This window comes from Plutella xylostella, chromosome 29 (assembly GCF_932276165.1).
Source record: "Plutella xylostella chromosome 29, ilPluXylo3.1, whole genome shotgun sequence".
Lineage (NCBI taxonomy): Eukaryota > Metazoa > Arthropoda > Insecta > Lepidoptera > Plutellidae > Plutella > Plutella xylostella.
The window spans coordinates 3,554,887-3,577,391 of NC_064009.1; the positions used below are offsets into that span (position 1 = coordinate 3,554,887).

The 22,505-nt window shown below is 39.9% G+C and overlaps 4 protein-coding genes and 1 long non-coding RNA gene across 5 annotated transcripts; 1 reads left to right on the forward strand and 4 right to left on the reverse strand.

Annotated features, from left to right (window-relative positions):
• Positions 1-7: 7 nt before the first annotated feature.
• Positions 8-12,624, reverse strand: LOC105384770 (protein disulfide-isomerase). Its single transcript, XM_048631619.1, has 9 exons — positions 12,367-12,624; positions 12,022-12,219; positions 11,442-11,713; positions 10,409-10,576; positions 6,286-6,395; positions 4,914-5,034; positions 3,086-3,252; positions 1,243-1,498; positions 8-793 (listed from the first exon to the last, which is right to left on the reverse strand). Exons 1-9 carry the CDS (start codon positions 12,512-12,514, stop codon positions 746-748), a joined length of 1,488 nt encoding a protein of 495 aa, XP_048487576.1. The 5' UTR covers positions 12,515-12,624; the 3' UTR covers positions 8-745.
• LOC125490977 lies at positions 6,721-9,183 on the reverse strand. Its single transcript, XR_007268027.1, has 2 exons — positions 9,092-9,183; positions 6,721-7,143 (listed from the first exon to the last, which is right to left on the reverse strand). It is a non-coding gene; the product is annotated as an uncharacterized LOC125490977 (long non-coding RNA).
• A 713-nt stretch (positions 12,625-13,337) lies between the features above and the next one.
• LOC105385300 (methyltransferase-like protein 22) lies at positions 13,338-19,141 on the forward strand. Its single transcript, XM_048631632.1, has 6 exons — positions 13,338-13,553; positions 13,812-13,890; positions 14,069-14,179; positions 14,611-14,802; positions 18,284-18,451; positions 18,778-19,141. Exons 2-6 carry the CDS (start codon positions 13,812-13,814, stop codon positions 19,074-19,076), a joined length of 849 nt encoding a protein of 282 aa, XP_048487589.1. The 5' UTR covers positions 13,338-13,553; the 3' UTR covers positions 19,077-19,141.
• LOC119693487 (tubulin polymerization-promoting protein homolog) lies at positions 17,043-17,799 on the reverse strand. Its single transcript, XM_038117129.2, has 2 exons — positions 17,591-17,799; positions 17,043-17,266 (listed from the first exon to the last, which is right to left on the reverse strand). Exons 1-2 carry the CDS (start codon positions 17,773-17,775, stop codon positions 17,077-17,079), a joined length of 375 nt encoding a protein of 124 aa, XP_037973057.1. The 5' UTR covers positions 17,776-17,799; the 3' UTR covers positions 17,043-17,076.
• Positions 19,090-22,494, reverse strand: LOC119693483 (histone-lysine N-methyltransferase SETD1B). The gene is made up of 6 exons (XM_038117105.2): positions 22,335-22,494; positions 22,075-22,116; positions 21,437-21,645; positions 20,846-21,070; positions 19,920-20,079; positions 19,090-19,555 (listed from the first exon to the last, which is right to left on the reverse strand). Exons 1-6 carry the CDS (start codon positions 22,417-22,419, stop codon positions 19,326-19,328), a joined length of 951 nt encoding a protein of 316 aa, XP_037973033.2. The 5' UTR covers positions 22,420-22,494; the 3' UTR covers positions 19,090-19,325.
• Between the last annotated feature and the right edge of the window lie 11 nt (positions 22,495-22,505).

A 22,505-nucleotide genomic window follows, 5' to 3' on the forward strand; every position in this document is an offset into this window, starting at 1 on the left:
TATTGCATAATTTTTAAATATTTATTTATGAATTTCTGTATCCACAATTGATACAAGACAGAATTTGGCAATAACAATACGTGGATATTATGTATTTACATCAATAAACACAGTTAAGTAAAATTCTAATAAATATTGCATTTACTTTCATTATTAACAGTAATTCAATTAGTAAAACAAGATCTGAAGAGATCGAGGAAGAAACAAACGAATAAAGATGAAACGAGTACAAAAATAGCTCTTACAATCGAAAATAGAACAGCCCTATAAAAATATCTCTTGTGATGAAGTAATGCAACAACCAACTACATAATTTCATTAAAAATATAAAAATGCCACGTCCCACACCACAACACAATTCTTGTTCGATACAACATTGTACTGGACTAAAAAAAGCCGGAATGTATGAAAAGAAATAAAAAGATCTATCATCATGATACAGAAATTATAAATACAATTACTATAATAATAACCTAAAGTACCGCTGATGTTACTGAGAAAATAAATTATGCTTATAATGAATTAATTAAAATTAAATCCGGAGGCGAATTAAACGGAGATCCAATATGGTCGACAAATAAAACGTTCATATTTGCCTTAACAATATCAATTATTAAGTAATTCACAAGTACAACCTCAACAAATAAAGGAATCTTATTAGTCAGCAGTCTAGCAAATGCAGATAGGTTAAGGTATAAAAGTAAATATAAATCTATACAGGACTATGCTATGGAAGTGTGCGAGCTTATAGCTCGTCTCTCGGCGCCTGCTCCTCTTCGTAGTCGTCCTCGCTCTGAAACAAACACAACAACATAGTTAATATTTGCTCCTTTACATAATTATTAGTAAGTAGTTACTAGTATTTTTGAATTCAAAATTTCCTGATAGTACTACGATACCCTACCCTACCGTTTCCACCTTTAAAAAAGTAGCAAGTAGTATAGGTACCCACGCTATTGCATTTGATGACTGGTAAGATTTAGATCCACCTCAGCCATTCAACATCCCAAGATTAGCCCAGCCTGTCTAATCCACTCCGTGATCTAGTCTAGTCACCTCGCATAAAAACATTCGAATATTCCTATGGGCTTGAAATGTACCCAGCCAACATAACCTAAACTTCGGCTGACTGGCACGAAACATTTCAACGTATTAAAATCTATCACTCTATCACTAAATACGTTTAAATGTTTCGTGCAAGTCAACCCTAAAATTAAAATCCCCAAAACAAACGCAACTCACCACGCTAGGCGCCGCGTCGGCCGACTCGCCGCGCGTCTCCACAAACTTGCTCAACCCGTCGAGCGTCCTCTCTCCATTGTACTCCTTGACCTGGTTGTCCTTCGTGTACAGCTTGATGGTGGGGAACGACTTGATCTTCGTGTGCTCCAGCTCGTTCACCGTGGCGTCGATCTTGGCGATGATGACGTCATCGTCCTTGGCGAAGTGCTCGCCGAGCTTGTCGTAGATGGGGGCGAGCTGCTTGCAGTGGCCGCACCTGGTAAAGGAAGGGGGGTTAGAATTTAAGTGGGATGGTCTATAGATGTGGTGTCCCTTACACCACATCTATAGGCTCCTAGTAACGCTAGAATTGTATCTAATAAAGTCGTATACTATAGTTAGCCGAAAAGGTGTGACGTGTGTTAGGATCATGATGATGATGGAATCGTTAAGTTGGTTATGTAAGGGGTATTGTGGAAGTAATCTTGATTTTTGCATTCATATCTATCTCTATTTAGAACATTACAGGTCACTGGATATTCAATTTACTGTCACATAATTGTTAGGTAGGTTCTTAGATTTTATTTTGCAAGATAATCAAGCATAATTTAATTCCTCCTACAGCATCCCACATACGTCAGTAGCGATTATTCACGCCTAGCGACCGGGACGAAATTTCCATAATGGGGGCATAATTTAACAAAACATCACAGTAAGAACAGCTGTGACGAGTGTGAAATTATCAGAATCAATTATCTTCAGTTCAGTGAGCCGCTAACAATGCCCGTAATAATGTATGTGTTTAATTTTCGTCACACTTGTTCCAATATTGGATAAATATGGAAACGAGCCATAATTTATTAAATTGTGTAATATTTGCGGAAAGTTGACCTATTGTTGTATCGATATTTCTAGATAACTGTGTAGGTAACCGATAAGAGTTACGTGTATCCTTGCACGTATATTTTTGAGATGTTTAAGGTGATTTAGTTAGTTGCAAGGTTTATCTCTAGGTACTTGACAGGTGGTTTTTACGAGTTAGGAAATGATAACGATTTAGTTAAAACTACTTAATTTTTTTACGCGTAGGTTGATCGATAACGACAGAAAATATATGTGCCTATAAGGAAGACACGAGTAATATTGTTACCATTGATGTACCAGCTACCTATAAAATGTGGATTTTTCTCGAATCAACTTTATTATGATTCATTTCGGCTGAGTAAACCATGGTTTCTGTTTACACAAAGCTACACACATTAAATTTATAAAAATATTGCGCAACGATGAATTATAACGAAATAAGTTCAGTTGGACGCCCAAGGCTGGAGATGAGTACCAAGGTAGAGCATTGATTCCGAATACAAGTGATAGCATCATCATCATCGTAAGCCAACAAACGCCATTGCTAGACAGAGGTACGCCACAAAACTTAGTCCTCGGCCTTCCACGACACCCAACCGACATGCAATCACTCACTAAACAGATTGTCTTAATCCGAAAGCTCTTCTATTCCAATTCCAATGGTTCTTCCGTCTACCAATCAAACTGTACTATACCAGTAAATCATGCGTAATCAAATTTTACGGGAGCATGTCAATTACACCCCTACACTATGACCAGCCCACATTCCAATCAAATCAAAAGGCATTTATTGCCACACAGAAATACAGACATAAGGTCACAGCACATAATATCAACTCGGAGAGGGAACGTAACCGTATAAACTCGAATTCAGTATTATTTGTATGAAACTCCCTACTGCAACGCACGTATGGCAAAATGTGACAACATCACAACGCTGGTTTACAGTCTGTCTTACTTAGCTAAACTTAAATACTAATTACATTCCTCAATCACTCACCAGGGAGCGTAGAACTCGACGAGCACGTCCTTGCTAGTGTCGAACACCACCTCGTCGAACTTGGAGGCGACGAGCGTGACCACGGGCGTCTGGTCCCAGTCGGCGGGCAGGTCCTCGCTGAGGAGGTGCACCTTCAGGGAACCGGCCAGGTAGGCTTGCACGAATTCCTGGGGAGAGAGGGGGGTTGATAAGATAAAGACAAAATACGTTTTTTTGCACACAAACGTAAAATAGAAAATAAATAGCACAATCGGCGGCCTTATTACTTAAAGTAATCCGTTTGGGGGAAGGTAGACTTGCACGAATTCTTTCCAGTTTCTTCTCACCCCATACCTCGAAGGGAGAGATGAGGTGAGTTGGCGGGTTATGCTTGAGGCTTTACGGTGGTGTAGAAGTAGTTACTGCTGACAGTGTGTAGCAATAGTTACACTTATCTCTTACGTAAAAAGATACATAAAATACTAAGTAAAAAATACATTAAATACTACGGGAGTAATTAAGCATCCGATCCTAATAAGTATTAAGTACTATATGGTAGTGAAATGTTAACTGCACAATACTAACGAGCTAGGCGCTTCTTTCTGCAGACACCATTGCTCGACTTGTTTCTCTATAAAGAACGATTTTTTTTTTATTTTAATTGAAATAACCTTTATGTATACTGCCTAGTTTCCTACAACGTTATTAACTTTGACGGTCGAATGGCGTAGTGGTTAGTGGCCCTGACTGCTATGCCGAAGGTCCCGGGTTCGATTCCCGGCTGGGGCAGATATTTGTTTAAAGCCAGATATTTGTACTCGGGTCTTGGGTGTTGATATTTATATTTAGTATCTATCTATCTATGTATTTGTGTAGATATATCAGCTGTCCGACACCCATAACACAGGTTCTGCCTAGCTTGGGGTCGGATGGCCGTGTGTGAGATGTCCCCACATATTTATTTATTTATTATTTATTTATTTATTTAACTTTAGGAACAAGAGTAAATCGTCGTTACACATAACTGTTTATGTTGTTATCATAAACAGCAGCTAATGTAACAAATGAGCTAAAAATATGATCTCTAAATTATTCAGTATTCTATTGTGTACCATTACATAATACACATAGTATAGTGTAATTTACAAAACAGATGATATGAAATGATGATACGGTAGTCGTGTATGAGTTTACTATTTAGCGATGCGTCACACGCGCACTTTACTGAGCGAATAATGAGTTGAAACCAACACCGTGTCATTTTACAGCTAGTTGAATCTCTAATCAGAAGTATAATGTTAGCGATATTCAATTCAACAGTTAATTTTAACTTTTATTCAGTAACATCAAGAATTATCAAAATGCTATAAATAAATCTGTGCTATTTGGAAAAGTTTTAAATAGTTGTACAGTTATAAACGAAATCATATATTTACACTCAAATAGAATTGCAGTAATACATAGCATATGCTATCAACGAAACTAATTTTATGCATGTTTAATTTTACGCGTATTTGCTATCGGTGTGTTTTGTGAACGTTGGATCAGCCTCATTTCAGATATAGCGATAAACCGATACAGCAATATTACAATCCGTGTATTCGGGACAGTCTCGAGCTATGTGCATCGCCGAAGACGTCGGGTGCATTCGCCCAACGTCACCTCACATTGCGCAAATATTGCGTAGTCGCCCAATATCCGGAGACACGCACGAGTCATTTTTGCATACAAACATAATCCGCCCGCTGCGGCGGCAGTGCGCGGTCAAGTGTGTGAATCGCCTTATGTTTCTCTAGCTACATTAGCGGGCGAAGATTTTTCCCTAGTAGGCACTTTAATAACCACTCACCTCGACAGTGTTGGCGTTGAGGTCGTCGGTGGGCGGCTTGTACTTGGCCATGTCCTGCTCGAGCGCGATCAGTCGCACGGTCGGCACCTCGTCCTCCTTCATGCCGAAGAACTCCAGGATCCTGGGGGGAGGAGTGACGTCATTAGTTGCAGTCGAACATAATGCTAAGCCTATTCAATTGTACTGACGCTTAGCGTTTGGTGAAATTCCACGTTACTCTGGGATGAGGGGTACGAGCTAGCGGCGGCCGATAGTTTCCAGAAGTCGTAGAGCAGAATGTAAGTGTTGTAAGTTGTTCAGAATGATTGCCCCCTAGCCAAACCTTTTCGGATTACTTACTATACCACATTTGCATTTGTAGCTATGTAATCAAATCACATAATTAAAATACATATACACACCACAAGTTTTTTAAATTTACCTACCAACTTATACCAAAATTAACTAGAGCTTGGGTAAAAATGATGTCATGATAAAAGCGATCAGTTTGTTCTATAAAAGATACATCGTATATGTCTCTAACCCCTGCGGTTTAAATGGACTTTCGTCAAGGGGGTTTAGTACCGTGACCTAAAAAGGCACTAAGAAATAAAGCTAGAGAATAACAACAATGTAGGCTAATGATGTATTCATGTAAACATGTCCCTTGTTGCTAGCACTATAAATAATGGTCTTTAGGGAAGTCACATAGAGGCTACTTTTCTTTAGCTTTCCCTATTACCAATACAACGTCAGAGGACGCTGAACAAACCGTATTTTTACCGTCATAAAGCTGTTTAGACTTCCCATATGTTCTTGTTTTCTTGGGTAATGCGTTTTTTATATGCATGCTATCAATCTCGTAAAAAGAGCGGATGGTAACTAATTATCTTTTTTTAAATAGATAAGAACCATGCGAGTACAATGTCTCATATTGTTTTCGATAACGACGCAATGTCTTACGGTGTTAAAGTAACAGGGTGATTAGGGCAGTAGAAGATTATATTATTGTTATTTATCTGCAGTTTATTGTTATTTATTGCCGAAATTTTCTGTAAGTAAGTAACCTGCACTTTGGGAAACCGAACGAGAAAATTTCGGTACAATAATAGCAGCCCCCGTGGCTATGCTTTATCTACATACGTAGATAACCGTGCCTAGTCGTCTTTGATGTAGACAAAGATACCATGCTGCTCATGCTGGAGGTATAGCTTTATGAAATACAAAGTCTCGGAGTGCTGATGCAATAGTCGCGAGTCTTCTCGTTGCATTAGGTAAACTTACCGAACATGCATGCTACAAGCAATAGTAGGAAATCAGTAGAATGACCGGTTCCAATATTCTATTCTTTCTTTAAGTTGGTTTCACTGTGTGTATGACTGTTTGTGCTCACCTCTTGTGGTCCTCCTCGTCGACGTTGATGGCGACGGTCATGATCTTGTCCCTGTAGGCCTTCGCCACGGGCTTCAGCTCCTCCACGTACTTGTCGAACGAACCCTCCTTCTGTGGAGGTAACGGGGTGGTGAGATCTGGGGTATGGGTTATGGCACTTACTGTAAGGTGCAGGTGAGATCGAGGGCATATGGTGTTTAATCTTACTGCTACGGTAGTCAGTATAAAAGGTAACTTATAGATTGGGGTGCTATGATGCATTTGGAATTGCAGTAAAAGAGACAAAAGTCTGTAATATATTCTCTGCTTTAGTAGATTAGATAGTTGTGATTGTAAAGCGGGGTTGTAGGACAGGATTATTCATGTAATATACGATTACAGCCTTATGACGAAGATGTTATACCGATTTTTATTGTTATATTTACTGATGGAATTGTACTCAAAGCCTGTAAGTCCATATGGCCTGTGATGAAACTAAGGCCCAGGTTAAAGGTAGAGATTTAATTTCCGAGTAGATTTAGCACCAACAAACTATTGAAACTTGTCAGAGACTCTATACTCGCGCTTTTTGTCTAGTACAGCTTATGAAGTGTGAACCGTGAAACCAGATTACTCAGTCAAATGAGTGAGTCACACTCAGAGCAAAAATTTAATTAAAAATAATATAGTATCGTATTACTGCCCGATTTATTACAGATTATTCTTCCCCTAGATCATAGTTAAATACATATACGTTAAGTAGTTGATTGAGAGAATATCTGAATATACTTTACATATATCAATTTCTTTGTCTTAAAACAAAAGAAGAGTGCGGAAAGCAAATATATGGAGTTCCGACGATATCAGACAGTACAAACATCTTTGATCGTCTTTGAAGATTTTTTCGTCTTTGAAGATTTTTTCCGTAGTATACCGATAGCTACAACTGAGAACCTTGATTCATCTTGCGCTGAAGCTGAACGTTTGCTAAGAGGGAATGCACCGCCTTGCGATCTCGACTTACAATTTCATGGTATAAATACACAGACCATAATTACCACTTATAAAGAATTAAATTTAAAAATGACAGAAGATTTATGGGGCATGTCCGTTAAAGTTATTAGTCATGTTATTGATATCCTAGCACCCCACTTGGCTAATCTTTTTAACAGATGCATTGAGGTCGGTGTATTCCCCGACTTGATGAAACTTAGTAAACTAATACCGCTTTTTAAATCTGGTGAGAAAAATGATCCCAATAATTTTAGGCCTGTATCAGTTTTGCCAGTACTGAGTAAAATATTTGAAAAAATTATGCTGCATCAAATGCTTTCGCACTTTAGTATTCACGGCCTTCTCCATAACCAACAGTTCGGTTTCACCAAAGGTCGATCTACAACTGACGCTGGTGTCGCGTTGGTCAAACACATATTTAGTGCTTGGGAGGAACGTCTTGATGCTGTGGGTGTATTTTGCGATCTATCGAAAGCATTTGATTGTGTGGATCATGCCACTCTACTTATGAAACTTAAATATTATGGGCTAACTGGCAAAGCTCTTACATTATTGGAATCATACTTGAGCAACAGAACTCAACTAGTTGACATAAATGGAGTGCGTTCGGCTGGCTGTCCTGTCAGTATGGGTGTTCCCCAAGGCTCGATTTTAGGACCATTCTTGTTTCTTGTATATGTTAACGATTTACCGTTTTTGGTAGATAAATTATGTGAGATAGTACTGTTTGCTGATGATACTTCACTTATATTTAAGTTGAAGCGACAAGAAGTCAATTTTGACAATGCAAACAGTACTCTTTCCATAGTTGCTAATTGGTTCACTGTAAATAATTTAGCTCTTAACTCCAAGAAAACAAAATGTATTAAATTCACTTTGCCTAATGTAAGACAAGTAGAGACATATTTGACATTGAATAACGATAAGCTAGAGTTAGTAAATGAAACGGTATTCCTGGGTATTACAATTGACTCAAAGTTGCAATGGGGACCCCATATTGAGAGGATAAGCGGTAGATTGAGTTCTGCAGCTTATGCGGTTAGAACCATTAGACAGTTAACTGATGTAGATACAGCCAGGCTTGTGTATTTTAGTTATTTACATAGTGTTATGTCTTACGGAATTCTATTGTGGGGACGAGCGGCTGACATTAATCAAATCTTTGTTCTGCAAAAACGAGCAATTCGAGCCATATATGTATTAGGGTCTAGAATTTCATTAAGAGATACGTTTAAGGAAATAGGTATACTAACTGTTCCATGCCAATATATCTATGAAAATATTATGTATGTTCGTAAAAACTTAAATTCATTTAGTAAAGTAGGAGCCACTCACGGTATTGAGACCAGAAACAAAAATAAGTTGCTTTTCCCCACACTCAGACTTTCGAAAACAAACACATCATTCATGGGGAACTGTATACGTTTTTATAATAAATTATCAAATGAAGCAATAAACCTTACTGAGCAAAAATTTAAGAATTATGTTAAAGCTACATTATGTAGTAAAGCTTACTATAGTATAAATGATTATTTAAACGACAAAAACGCGTGGTCTTGTCCACCTCAGCTAAGGCTATTGAAAAAATGAAATGGATATAGGTACTTAAGTAAAATTGTAGGTACTAGATATAAGTAAAAATTGTAATAGATTATAAGGAAAAAGTTGAAAAGATGCTCGAGGAGTTTCTTTCGCCATTTCTTTCCTTCTCAATGACGGGGCCTTTGTGAAATGGTGGTAGATGACTATCGACAAATAATTGTAAAATTTTACGTCGATTAAACCATTTGAATTTGAATTTGAATTTGAAACACAGTCTTCAAGGTTAACAAGATATTTGTTCGGTGACTAGTTTGACCACCAGTCGCATCGAATTGTACATCTACTACTTTTAACAGAATTTTTATGATACTGACTAAATTCAACATCCATAAAGTTTATTGAAGACCATAATTATGACAGTAGTGGTTGTATTTGAAAATAAGATCTATCTAATAAGGTATCGCATAAAAACAGCAGAGCGACTTGATAATGCCGTTATGGTACCTAATCAATAAGAAGTAAAAAATAGATGACGAACAAAAGATAACGGACATAAAGCCACGTACAACACTAGCACTTATCTCCGTCGCGAATCGCTATATTTGTAGGTCAAGTTTCGGTGCAGGTATCTCGTGATCTTGACTTGACCGAGACCTTTCCAATTCAGTTACTTTAGCGAGTGCACACCGTTCGTGGCTTACAATGTAGAATGCGATTACAAAGAGCTGTGTTTGGACTTTTTGTCTTGAGCTGAGTCACAGTACCATCATCATCTTTCGTTTTGAGCAATCTATTGTTTGCTTTACCCTGTATGCTGTATGATTCAAAATACGTTCAGACTACATCCGATATGCTACTTCTAAGTTCTACTTCAATAATGGCCCAGGAAGACACGGTATGAACCAATACAGTCAGTAGCAGTCTTTGTACATCAATTTGCATACAGCCTATCAGACAGCGTGCACTGCTTACGGTATCTGTCTCCGTGAATGCTTTCACTTGCCTAGCGCGAGGTCGTTGCCCCGCGTGAACCCTCACCCACACATGGGCGGGTTACTTCATTAAATGTTAATTTGGTGCGGTCATTAAAATTTGTTACAAAAATACTTATTTGTGAAGGATTGCGATTGTTTGGCTAGGTTTTTAAATATTACGCTTGTCATACTAGGTATTTACTGATAATTAAAGTTATCTTATGCTATCGCAATGGGTGTAACGATAGCGTTTGATAACAAAACTATAATGATTTTGGCAAATATCTATGATTTCTCATTAAAATCATCAATGGTAATTAAAAAAGCTACACTAGTTGATAATAATCGTGATTGAAGATTGATTTGTTTGTTTAATTTAACAACCTACAGTCAGAGCTTGTCTAACATAGTAGATTCGTCTGTGTCAGTAATGAACATTAGAGCTGGTCCAGGGTTTGCCGCTACACGGGTTCGTTATCGACGTAGATAAACATGACTATATCGAAATTCGCCATAAATTCGGCGCTCTGATTGGTAGAAGGCACATTAAACGAGTTTATCGACCCGTGTAGCAGCTGCAGAGCTTGCTAAAAATCATCAGGTTGCAACTCTTACCTTGGACAGGAACAACAGCAGGTGGTGCTTGATCTCTCCGCCGAACACCTTCCCGGCGGTGTCGTGCGAGAACTCCACGACCAGCGGCAGGGAGTTGATGAACACCCACTTCTTCAGCAGCTCGTCGTCCACCTCCGCAGACTCGTACTTGACACGGGGCTCCTCGAACTGTTGGTAGATGTTGCATGTTGGTAGAGGTTGCAGATTGAATGATATAATTATGTGTCACAGGGGAAAGATGGATGTGTAGCAGTAATTGAATACAAACAGGTATGCTCTATGAAATTAGTGTTCTTTGAATCATCTATAGCTTTACCAGTAGATTCAAATGTGAAACTAAGCACTGGGGGTGGACATATGGATGAAAATGATTGCTAAATGTTTTGTGAACAAGGGTTGCTAAGCTTGTTTAATTAATTACTCAATCAATTATTATGAAAAATTTGTAACACTAGTTCTTTTTATAATGGGTGTTTAATTTATCATTAATAGTTGCAATTATGGTTGCACTAATAGTACAATAACAACTTCTAATAACTATTCTAATAATATGATAGATGGTTTTCAATAAACATATCTGATTAGTAGTTAATAACCAGAAAAACTTGTTTTAAGATAAATTTGGGAACAAGTTTAACATTAGTTATCTCACTGTGGCCACTGACTCTGTTATCTTTCAACTTTTGTGTAATAATAATTTTATTTAACCTCTATCTGTTAAATAATATTAAGCAGTAGCACATCATAATGAAACAGTGATAATGAGATGGATAAAGAGTTGGAAAATTTTTATTTAATGAAATAGCTTTTGTTTCTATCAGAAAATATCTACATCTACTCTGATATTATAAAGAGGAAAGATTGTATTTATGTATGTTTGTTACTCTTTGACATAAAACTACTGAAGAGATTTTTATGAAACCAGGATGCAGGAAACTGAAATCCTGGATTATCTGATTATCCATGGAAAAACTTTATGAGGTGAAGTGAAGCTCACGGGAGCGGCTTGTGATGTACAAAGAAATAAACTTACGTTCTTGAACAGGATGATGTCTCCAGACTCGGCTTCCAGCTCCTTGACGAGTTTCTCATCAGTGACAAGTCCGAAAGGATGGTCGTCAATGATGCTGGCAACATTGATGAAAGTCTTGGCCTTAGGGCTCTCCTGGTCGGGGAAGAAACCAATGATGACCACATCCTTGGAGGCAATGAACTCCTTGGCATCCTCGGAAGACTTGATCTCGTGGGCGGGGGGACCGGTCTTCTTCTTCAGCCAGACAATGATGTCTTCAGCAGTGCGGCCACCTGTTTTACAAATTGAATAATCAGTAATGTTGAAAAGCTCAGTGGGGTAAAGATATGTTTTTATAACATAAACTTGTAATAAAATGAAATTAATGAATTAAATACCAGTTTATAAACATAGAATTAAGATAAGCATATCATATCCATAGCGTGTACTGAACACAGTAGCAATATTGACTACTGAATATTGATGACGCCGGCACTTTACGCACATGTCCAAACTGCGCCGACAACTAAAACAAAACCTAACTGTGTGCTAAAAATAGGCTCAAACAAGATGATGAAACTAATAGGCAAGTTCGACATACCTGTGTAGTCAATGGCGTTTCCGTTCTTGAAGAACTTGAGCGTAGGGTAGCCGCGCACGCCGTAGGTCTCTGCCAGCTCCTGCTCCTGCGTGGCGTCCACCTTGGCCAGCTTGATGTCCGAGCCCTCCTCAAGCAGCTTGGTGGCCGCCTTGGCGTACTCCGGCGCCAGCGACTTGCAGTGACCGCACCATGGCGCGTCTGAAATGACGTTGCACGTTTACTCGCATGCCGGTAGGAAATTACGACTTATGATAAAGATTAAAGCTAAGTATGAAAAAGATTATGCTTGAATAGTTTCAGAGGTTTAAACGGAAGGTAAAGAGGAAGTATAGTGGTGAAACTTACAGAATTCCACTAGGAGGTTGCCGTTCTTGGACACTACACCATCAAAGTTGGCTTTTCCGAGTACAAGAACGTTTTCTTCCGTGGTCACCTCGTCTCCGAGCGCGCAGCCCAGAAGGGCTATCGCAGCCGCAAAAAATAAGAAACGCATTTTGAGACGGCTCTATTCCAGATCTAAACCTACTACTCGGAAGACGAAGCTTTTTAAAATGCCGAAATCTGCCACTTCATTCGACACCGACAAACTTGACGTGGCAGCGTCGATCGTGTGTTTGGCTGTGATTGGTCGAAATATACTTTTTATTTACATATTGTTTATGGTATCATCCAAATAGTTCCTCATATTAAAAAATATTATTTTTTCACGTTTCATATAAAATTTTCCTATATTTAATTTATCTTAATTACAACCTGTAAATAATGCAGGATTATCCACTTTGTATTTGTTATTTTAATAAAAAGTACGCGGACGGTTAGTGCTGCGAAGTCAGCATAAGTTTGATATTGATTTTGCAACACAGACGGATGACTGACCCAAACAACAGCTGATTTTGACGTGTTTTTGACATTTAGAAACATCAACAAACCACCAACAAACCCAAAACATATTTTTCATTTTCAACAGGTAGTTTCATCAATAGAATCACATAATTTATTGAAATTATTGATTTACTGTGTGTAAAGATAAATAAACTAATACTAACGGATGGATTCAATATGACAGGGTGAGTATATTTTGTATTTTATGGTGGTAAACTAGAAGGTACAGGTAGAATGTGAGAAAAAGTTTGTTTACTTGCTATTATTAATTGATACCTTTGTATGTAACTAGCAAACAATATGTTTCAGTATGTATAGCGAAAGCATATTTAAATATGCTACCACACTTTTATCTTACTCAGTTTTCATTTTCGGTGTAGGTGAGTACTTATTTTTGCCTCACCACCTACTCATATAACTGCTTTCGTTTTATAGTATTTTTATATAAATACTAGATTTTATTTTCACGCAGTGTCTTGGCAATTATACGTCATTAAAGAATTCGCACTAGCCAACTGTATAGTAATTTATTTTAGAAGTGTTAGAAATTGGAAGATGTCCAATTTTTTCATGCTGTCTTCCTTATTGATTTAATATTTGTGAAATATCTGCCTGAGTGACCAGAGCTGAAGCTCCGTCAACTAGACAAGGTACTCCTTACATAACTAGAGATCATTAAAATGTGTATTAAATATCAGTTACATTCAAATTATAATAATTATGTTACATTATTGTAACCCTGAAGTGTATTTCTGTTGTGATTGATGTGTGTTGTGTGCAGTTATAATTATATTATCTTGTACAAGATGTTTTAATATAGCTGTAGAATGTACTGTGGTTAATGTAGAGGGCACCTACAATTTTGTGTGATGTTAATATATTATATTAAATTTTTGTTACCATTTCAGATGCCAGAGTTGAAAGTGACCTCAGAAATTTATAGCGAATATGACTACCAGACAACGAAAGATCCTTCTATTGAAGGCAGTAAGTTTTAAATTACCTATTTGAAAAGGTTTCTTATTTTTTGGTTCAATGTTCATGTATTTTCCATGCACTGAGAAGAAAATAAATGCATTTTTTTTATTTTTGTCTACCTCATATAAAATTTTATAATATTTATCAAAAATTATATAAAGCTTATTAATCTTTAAATGTATTTCAGATGTCATATCAGAATTTCCCTTTCTACTGCCTAAAAAGAAAGAAACTTTAACTTTTGATGAAGACAGTGATCTAGATGTTGAAAGACCGAAAAAAGAAGTTATCAGAATAGGTAAGTTTTTCCTCACCCATGAGATTTCATAATTCACTGAAAAATTATAAGATATCTAACAATACAAATGTTTAACACTCACAAACTGAGGAAAAATATCCAGCCTTACATAAATACAACCCAGGATCCTCAGCACAGTCCTAGTCACTAACATATTGATCCTGCCCTGCCCTGCCCTACTCTATGTTTATGTTTACACCTTCCCTGGACTTGGACGAATATTTCAAGACCTATGTTTGTCAAATCGGATCAGCCATTTTCGAGTTTTAGCAGACTTACGAACATCAATGAATTTTTATTTATATAGATTTATACACTTTATTGCGTACAAAACAAAAATGTTTAGGTACAAATAATAGTAAATTTTATATGTATACAAAGGCGGACTTATTGCCTAAAATCTTAATTAATTTAATTATCTATCATTGCAGAACATAGCCCGCGCACCAACATAGCCCTAGTCGGGCTGCAAGTATGGCGCGGCGCGTTCCTCCTGGGCGACCTACTCATCAGCCTCGGCCTCCGCGGGGAGCTGGCGGGCCGGACCGTGCTGGAGCTGGGGGCCGGGACCGGGATCACCAGCTTTGTCGCCTCTATTTATGCCAAGCGGGTTGTGTGTACAGGTGCGGTTTTGTGAATCTAACGTAATTAGGATACCATTTATAATATCACGCCTCATGTCGTTTACTAACTATAAGGAGTACTAAAGACACATCATCTTAAGCTATTTGTAGGCCTGTCAATATTTGTTTTTACACGCACTTATAGAATGGCAACAATTATCTTTATTTAATATTTGTCTGCACTCCTTATACCAATAGGTACCTAACGTGCGGGTTCATAATTCATTAATTACTAGGTACTCATGTTGTAGAGTGTAGGCAAAACTCTTGTTCCAATCTACATATAAAGCAAAAACAATCCGCTCAAAAAAACCAACCTCTATAAATAATTCGTAACTCTATTCCCACCACCGCAAAGCTACACAATCATCTTATCCTTGGGCGTGTACGTGAGGAAGAAGTCCCGGTACATGGGCACGCGCACGGCGCTCTGCCCCGGCAGCCCGCAGTTGGTGAGCGTCTCCTTCACCTCCTCCTCGTCCAGGGCGCGGAGAGCGCAGACGTCAGACAGGAACTGGAGCCATTCGACGTACTTTCTACTGTTTTCTTTACACACACTTATAAAACAGCCTTTATTGTCATTATTTTAAAAAAATATTTACTGCACTTCTTATACTAACTTTATGTAGGACGACGCGGACTCTGGTGTTAGATAGGTAGGAGGAACTTTAAGTGCAGGGTCTTTAAGTCATGATGAAGGAGCTACTACTCGTTATAGAGTGGTAGGCTAAACTCTTGTTCCAATACAATGCATAATGTTACTTCAAAGTTACCAACGTATAAAAATGCGCTCAACAAAACCAACCTCTGTATAATTCGTAACTCTATTCCAACCACCGCCAAGCTACACAATCATCTTATCCTTGGGCGTGTAAGTGAGGAAGAAGTCCCGGTACATGGGCACGCGCACGGCGCTCTGCCCCGGCAGCCCGCAGTTGGTGAGCGTCTCCTTCACCTCCTCCTCGTCCAGGGCGCGGAGAGCGCAGACGTCAGACAGGAACTGGAGCCACTCGACGTACTTTCTACTGTTTTCTTTACACTCACTTATAAAACAGCCTCCATTATCATTATTTAAAAAATATATTGACTGCGCTCCTTATAGTAACTTTATGTATAACAACCAACGTGGACTCTGATGTAGGTTTACCTAACGTGCGGGTTCATAATTCATGATGTAGGAGCTATCCCTATTTACCTACTTGATGTATAGTGTAGGCAAAACTCTTGTTCCAATGCAATACATACAGTTACTTCTATGGTTCCACCGTATAAACATCCTTTTAAAAAAGCCACTGTAATTTGTAAAACTCTATTCCAACTACCGCAAAGTTACACAATCATCTTATCCTTGGGCGTGTAAGTGAGGAAGAAGTCCCGGTACATGGGCACGCGCACGGCGCTCTGCCCCGGCAGCCCGCAGTTGGTGAGCGTCTCCTTCACCTCCTCCTCGTCCAGGGCGCGGAGAGCGCAGACGTCAGACAGTAACTGGAGCCAGTCGTTGTACTTTCTACTATTTTCATTACACCCACTTATAAAACAGCCTCCATTATTATTATTTAGATAAAAAAACTGCGCTCCTTATAAGTACTAACTACAACGCGGACGCTACGCTATAACAAACAACGCGGACTCTGATGTAGGTATACCTAACGGGCGGGTTCATAATTCATGATAGCCATATGATAGCCAAAACGCTTGCAAAATTACTTCTACGGTTCCGATGTATAAAAATGCGCTCAACAAAACCAACCTCTGTATAATTCGTAACTCTACTCCAACCACCGCAAAGCTACACAATCATCTTATCCTTGGGCGTGTAAGTGAGGAAGAAGTCCCGGTACATGGGCACGCGCACGGCGCTCTGCCCCGGCAGCCCGCAGTTGGTGAGCGTCTCCTTCACCTCCTCCTCGTCCAGGGCGCGGAGAGCGCAGACGTCAGACAGGAACTGGAGCCACTCGACGTACTTTCTACTGTTTTCTTTACACTCACTTATAAAACAGCCTCCATTATCATTATTTAAAAAATATATTGACTGCGCTCCTTATAGTAACTTTATGTATAACAACCAACGTGGACTCTGATGTAGGTTTACCTAACGTGCGGGTTCATAATTCATGATGTAGGAGCTATCCCTATTTACCTACTTGATGTATAGTGTAGGCAAAACTCTTGTTCCAATGCAATACATACAGTTACTTCTATGGTTCCACCGTATAAACATCCTTTTAAAAAAGCCACTGTAATTTGTAAAACTCTATTCCAACTACCGCAAAGTTACACAATCATCTTATCCTTGGGCGTGTAAGTGAGGAAGAAGTCCCGGTACATGGGCACGCGCACGGCGCTCTGCCCCGGCAGCCCGCAGTTGGTGAGCGTCTCCTTCACCTCCTCCTCGTCCAGGGCGCGGAGAGCGCAGACGTCAGACAGGAACTGGAGCCACTCGTCGTAGGAGAGCTCGGTTTTGCTGGAAGTGAGGATTTTTAGAAGGGCTTCGTCATTGTTATCTTTCGATGGTATGAGTGCTGGATATAGGCATCTCCTATAGAGCGAAACATACTCGGTATAAAACTAGGTCTTTATCATCTCGCACTGTGTGTGGTCGAAACGCGTGCGATGGAAGTCTGGTCCTTGAAATACCTCAGTTCAGTACCTACTCTCACTGTAAGACCAACAAGGGGCCAGTGCGCTGATGACATTTTCTTTGACAAAATGTTCTGGCGGGCGCATCCTTCCTTTTGAAACCATTACCAACAACTCATTCATAAAATCAAGCTCTTCAACCTCGTACCTCCACTTGTTGAACACGATGCCGGTGTCCGTCATCGTGAGCTTCCTGTCCTCCAGCAGCTTGGCCTGCCGCATCCAGTAGTCGGACCTGTACAGCGTGATCGTAGTGCCGTCTCGCTTCGACTCGAACAAACGAGCGAAAGCGGAGAACTGCCCGTCTAGCGTCGCTTGCTCTTCATCAACCATCACGGCAAAGATTTGCAAAGACTTGCAAAGACTACAATGTATTGAGGCGTAGATGTGACAGACTTGTCAAAGCAAAGCTAGAATAAATAGCCGCAGGAATGTTGGATTGCACGTGAATGCGTCCGCGTAATTTGTTTAATTGTTTTTGTGAGTGCGGATTTGAGCGTCGTAAGTTGCCATGGCAACCTGCCACCTCATTTGAGATTGGAGAATTATAAAGGAATTAACGGAACGTGTTGAATTTATTTATAGTCGTAATCTACTTCTTTGCTATTAATAAGGCCGCATAATCTGAGCATAATATTATTATAATAAGTACCTTGCGAGTTTTTACGCCGTTCGAGTAGGGTAAAACGCCAATTCGTATGGCGCGGGAGAGTCGCCACCTAGCGGTATACATACGCGCTGCACTGCTCGATCGGTTTACAAAAACCTATACTAGGCCCTCAGAGGACAGAGCTAGTTTAACTATTATGATAGATTAAAACAGAATTCCGTTTTATTCCAGACTTAAACTACGGCGGGATTCTCGACCTGATAAAGCTGAACTCGAAGAACAACGCTCAGCTGATAAAGTCTACGTTCAAGGTGCTTCCCCTCGACTTCACGGAGACGTCGTGGAGCGAGGAGCTGAGCCGGGAGGTCGCCGACACTGACATCATACTCGCTGCTGATGGTAACACCTGTTTTGGATACAGCTAACGCTAGTTACTAGATATTATTAGCTTTGCGCCTTTAGACTCTATGTTATGGTCAGAACCACAATAAGTTTAGCTACTTATAATTATTACCTTGTTAAAGTTAAGTATAACTTGATCGAAGTAACGCACAGGCCATAATACCCAAATAGTATACCTACCTACCTATATTTAACATAATTATGAATACGCTTTATCGTTGGTCCGAGCCTCCCAGTCCAGTGTGCCGGACATTTTGCTTCAAGAGGTGTGTTTAAGCCGGTTAATAGTTATGATTGAAATTAAACCTATTCTTCTTCCGCAGTAATCTACGACGACGACATAACAGCCGCCTTCGTGTCGACCCTGCAGCGAATCCTCAACACGCGCCCGCCCAAGACTCTCTACATGGCTCTAGAAAAACGATACGTCTTCACCATTGAGCACCTAGACTCCGTCGCGCCCTGCTACGAAACATTCCTCACACTCATAGACAAAGTCAACACAGATAACCCCCATTCCAAATGGACCATGGAGTTATTACCTCTGAATTTCCCCAAATACTTCACCTACGAGAGAGCAAAGGAACTTTTGCTGTGGAAAATATGCTCCACCCCGTGTTAAAACAAAGACATGCTACTGTGATATTATAATGTTTTATTTAAATAAATAAATATCTGTATAAATAAGTACGATTATGAAATTGCATTTATCTAATTTCGGATTAAAATGTAAATGGTACAAAAACTTTCTCGATTTCAATAAATAAGGGGCACACTAAAAAGTCAAATTACACAAAATATACCGCAAGTTACACTGTAATCCAGCCAGTGTGTGAAACGTGAAATTATGAAATTACTACTAAGCTTAAAATTACTTCTGCGTCTGCCATAGCTCGTTGTACTTGGTGAGGAATGTTTTCCTGAGTTCCGAGTTCCTCGCCTGCTGGTCCTTCTCCTTGCTGAGAGTCTCGACGCTCTGGCCCACGCACAGGTCTCCCGTGAAGTGGATGATGACAACTTGCGTGTTGAACGTCACGTTCTTGTCCGCCGTTTTGGAGTAGTGCGTGTAGTCTAGCGGGTAGGATACTGCCACGTCGTCGCCTGAGGGGTTAATAGGTTTGTTACTTATACATACTTACATATAAATAAATTAATAATCGTAGCCTATACATAGAAGGGCACAGCGTTTTTGCATGTATGTTATTTTTGTCCATGTTTTTGTGTACAAATAAAGAATATCTATTCTATTCTATTCTTTGGTAGTCGCATAATATGACTTACATGACTCGTAAGCAAGTTACCAAGTTTTCGTAGCAGGCAGTAAAGAGGCAGTTACTTATTTTTAAACACTCGATGAAGTCGCGAGCCACGACCCTTCAAATAAGGGAATGGTATAGCTACCCAGAGCTACCATATGCCGCTAAATTCTACATTCTTATTTAAACGAAAAGCTACAAGATCTCACCATTATCATCGCCAGCCTGTCCCGAGTCGCCGGTACACTCGGGGACGCATCGCGCGTCCTTCAGTATGCCCCGCATGGTCGTCAGCTTGCTGATGGCCTTCTCCCCGCCCTTACTTCCCTCTGACTTCTGCTTCTCAACGTTACGGAGGAACTTCTTCATCTGATTTAAGATAAGTGGAATTATTTGTAGATGAGTGCCATTGAAAGCGCGAACCATCTTATCAGAAGTTAGGCCTCTCGGTTGCGCTTAGGTAATGGTGGCATATCGGAGGTAGGTCTAATAAAATGGTTCGCACGTTTGGGCCATAGCTAAAATTGGAGTAACCTTTACCGGTCTTGTAGATATTAGGGATTACAGTTAGTGCCATAGCACTATGGGAAGCAGTTAGATGCTGATGCAGCAGTAAACAAGAACTAAGCTTTAGCTGAATGAAGCTAGGCGGATATTTAGCAAAGCAATGTAGGTATAAATAAATATAGGCATATAGCTGAGATACCTAGCGATCGATATATGAGGAGATTTTACCTGAGAGTAGTGTTATCGAAAATAAAAGGTAATAAAACAACAGCAATATGCGGAGCTATCAGGTGTCTAGACTGCACGAGTTAGTTAATGTTCTCTAATAGGGTAAATTGGTAGCAATAACTACCGGCAACTGAAGACGCTATGCCTAACTACCTAGGAGGTTCGTAGAAATAGTTTTATTTTTATGTAGGAGGTACCTACTTAAGTATATTACCAGTGTTAAACCTGGGTAAGGACCCTTATAAGGTTTTTATCGATCGGTCGCTTATTGTATTAGCAACTGTAAACTCTTAAACTCAAATACCTACTTGGTACCTCATCATCATCATCATGGGCGTTGTAGTTACGTCTATGACAGGCGATTTAATTAGTGTCCTAGGCATAGGTGGCAAGTTCTCACCGTCTTAGACATTTTCTTGGGTGGATCAGCGTACGACATCTTGGGCTCTCCGGGGTCGCTGCCCACCACGTACAGGGTGTTCTCGGACAGCGCCACGCTCGAGTGTGCGGGGGGCGGGGGCGGGGGCGCTGGCGGGCGGCCGGGGAGTCCCGGTGCGGGCGGGCGGCTGGGGAGCGGCGACGACTTGCTGTTGCTTGGGGCGAAGGGATTCTTCTCTGGTTTGGCCTTTGAAAATAAGAATACTTCCTATAAAACCTCACTAAATTATTTATATTCTACGTTAAGTTAGTTATAAAATCCGCGATATATGCTACGCTGTACAATAAAAGTCTAATCATAATCACGACGTCCTATCTCTTTCACTCACAACGCACTGTTTTTTGAGCGAGCGGGCTATAAAATTTTTTAAGGCTTGACCGTAAGTACCACGTGTAGCACTAGTTAAATCGCTTACTAAAATGGCGGCCATCTTTACACGTTGCATTTATGAACGAATCCTCCCAACGGCAACTAAAAATGCTCTTCAGTGCATTGCTCAAAACAAATGATTTCTAGTACCCTACCGCTCCACCAATCAAACCCCATCCTCACCTTAACCTTACTCTTCACACTCTTCATCTCGCCATCCTCCTCCTCGCTCTCCTCAGAAGTGCTCGGGAACACTTCGTTCAACGACAACACCTCGACGTTGCACTCGTCGACGCTGGTCCCCGCGGCGTCCGGCAGCTGGCAGAGCTGGTCGGTCGAGTGGATGCTGATGCACGACCGCTGGCCGGAGCACAGCGGCTTTGATACTGTCACTATAATTAATGAATGTTGTTAGGTCATGTGGTGGATTATAATAACCGTTATAAAATGGAGTGCAGTCAAAGTCAATAAGTTTCCTGATAGTTTACGCTAGAGGCGCCACTTTATATGCGGATAACGCACGGAACACACACAGCATCCTGTCGGCAGTGTCTGAGTACCAACGACGTTGCATCCAAAACACCTCATCTTTCGCCATTTCTTTCCTCCTTAATGACGGGGCCTTTGTGAAATGGTGGTAGAGTAATGGAGGAGGAGTGAGTGAGTGCATATATTATGTATATGTACATAATTATGTAATGTGGTAGAGTAATATTATGACTTTCATAAATAAACGATTTAATTTCAAACTTTACCATCATGACGTATAAAAGTAACTAGGACCATCCATCATCAGCATAAAAGCAGTTCAGTTTGCTTACCCGCGTATGTACAGTTGTCAGCGCCGCCGGTCAATGGCGAGCCTGCAATGAGAGCTCGATCAGTAAGTTCATTGCTGAGGTTTCTGGAGCTTCCCTTGCCTTGACAAAATACGATGTTTCGAAGCGTTGCTAACTACGACTCTATATGGTTGTACTAAACGTTTTGATTGCATGGCAGCTCTCCGAAACTTCGTAGATATTTCGTCGAGCAACTAACCCTGACGTCTCCACACTATGGCGTCTTGTCTGCAAACACTCACCTTGTATCTCATGGCTATTGCTGTCCTGTCTGCTATTTATTGTACTATTATCCGGTAGTTTAGGGTTAATCTTCAAGTGTGACATATTTTAACAACAAATTTCTGTTTGTGAACTTTGTCTAATTTGACTTCTATTTTTTTTCTTTGACAATCCATTCATTCTATTTTATA

What these genes read in the sequence shown, in the direction of transcription:
- LOC105384770 (XM_048631619.1), bottom strand. Translation starts at nt 12,514, where the DNA reads ATGCGTTTCTTATTTTTTGCGGCTGCGATAGCCCTTCTGGGCTGCGCG. An exon ending in CAACCTCCTAGTGGAATTCT is followed by an intron (nt 12,220 to 12,366) that starts GTAAGTTTCACC and finishes ACGTCATTTCAG; the next exon opens with ACGCGCCATGGTGCGGTCAC. An exon ending in CCGACGCGGCGCCTAGCGTG is followed by an intron (nt 794 to 1,242) that starts GTGAGTTGCGTT and finishes TGTTTGTTTCAG; the next exon opens with AGCGAGGACGACTACGAAGA.
- LOC105385300 (XM_048631632.1), top strand. Translation starts at nt 13,812, where the DNA reads ATGCCAGAGTTGAAAGTGACCTCAGAAATTTATAGCGAATATGACTAC. An exon ending in CAAGCGGGTTGTGTGTACAG is followed by an intron (nt 14,803 to 18,283) that starts GTGCGGTTTTGT and finishes GTTTTATTCCAG; the next exon opens with ACTTAAACTACGGCGGGATT. An exon ending in CATCATACTCGCTGCTGATG is followed by an intron (nt 18,452 to 18,777) that starts GTAACACCTGTT and finishes CTTCTTCCGCAG; the next exon opens with TAATCTACGACGACGACATA.
- LOC119693487 (XM_038117129.2), bottom strand. Translation starts at nt 17,775, where the DNA reads ATGGTTGATGAAGAGCAAGCGACGCTAGACGGGCAGTTCTCCGCTTTC. An exon ending in ATCGTGTTCAACAAGTGGAG is followed by an intron (nt 17,267 to 17,590) that starts GTACGAGGTTGA and finishes CCTCACTTCCAG; the next exon opens with CAAAACCGAGCTCTCCTACG.
- LOC119693483 (XM_038117105.2), bottom strand. Translation starts at nt 22,419, where the DNA reads ATGTCACACTTGAAGATTAACCCTAAACTACCGGATAATAGTACAATA. An exon ending in TGACAACTGTACATACGCGG is followed by an intron (nt 21,646 to 22,074) that starts GTAAGCAAACTG and finishes CATTAATTATAG; the next exon opens with TGACAGTATCAAAGCCGCTG. An exon ending in ACAGGCTGGCGATGATAATG is followed by an intron (nt 19,556 to 19,919) that starts GTGAGATCTTGT and finishes TTAACCCCTCAG; the next exon opens with GCGACGACGTGGCAGTATCC.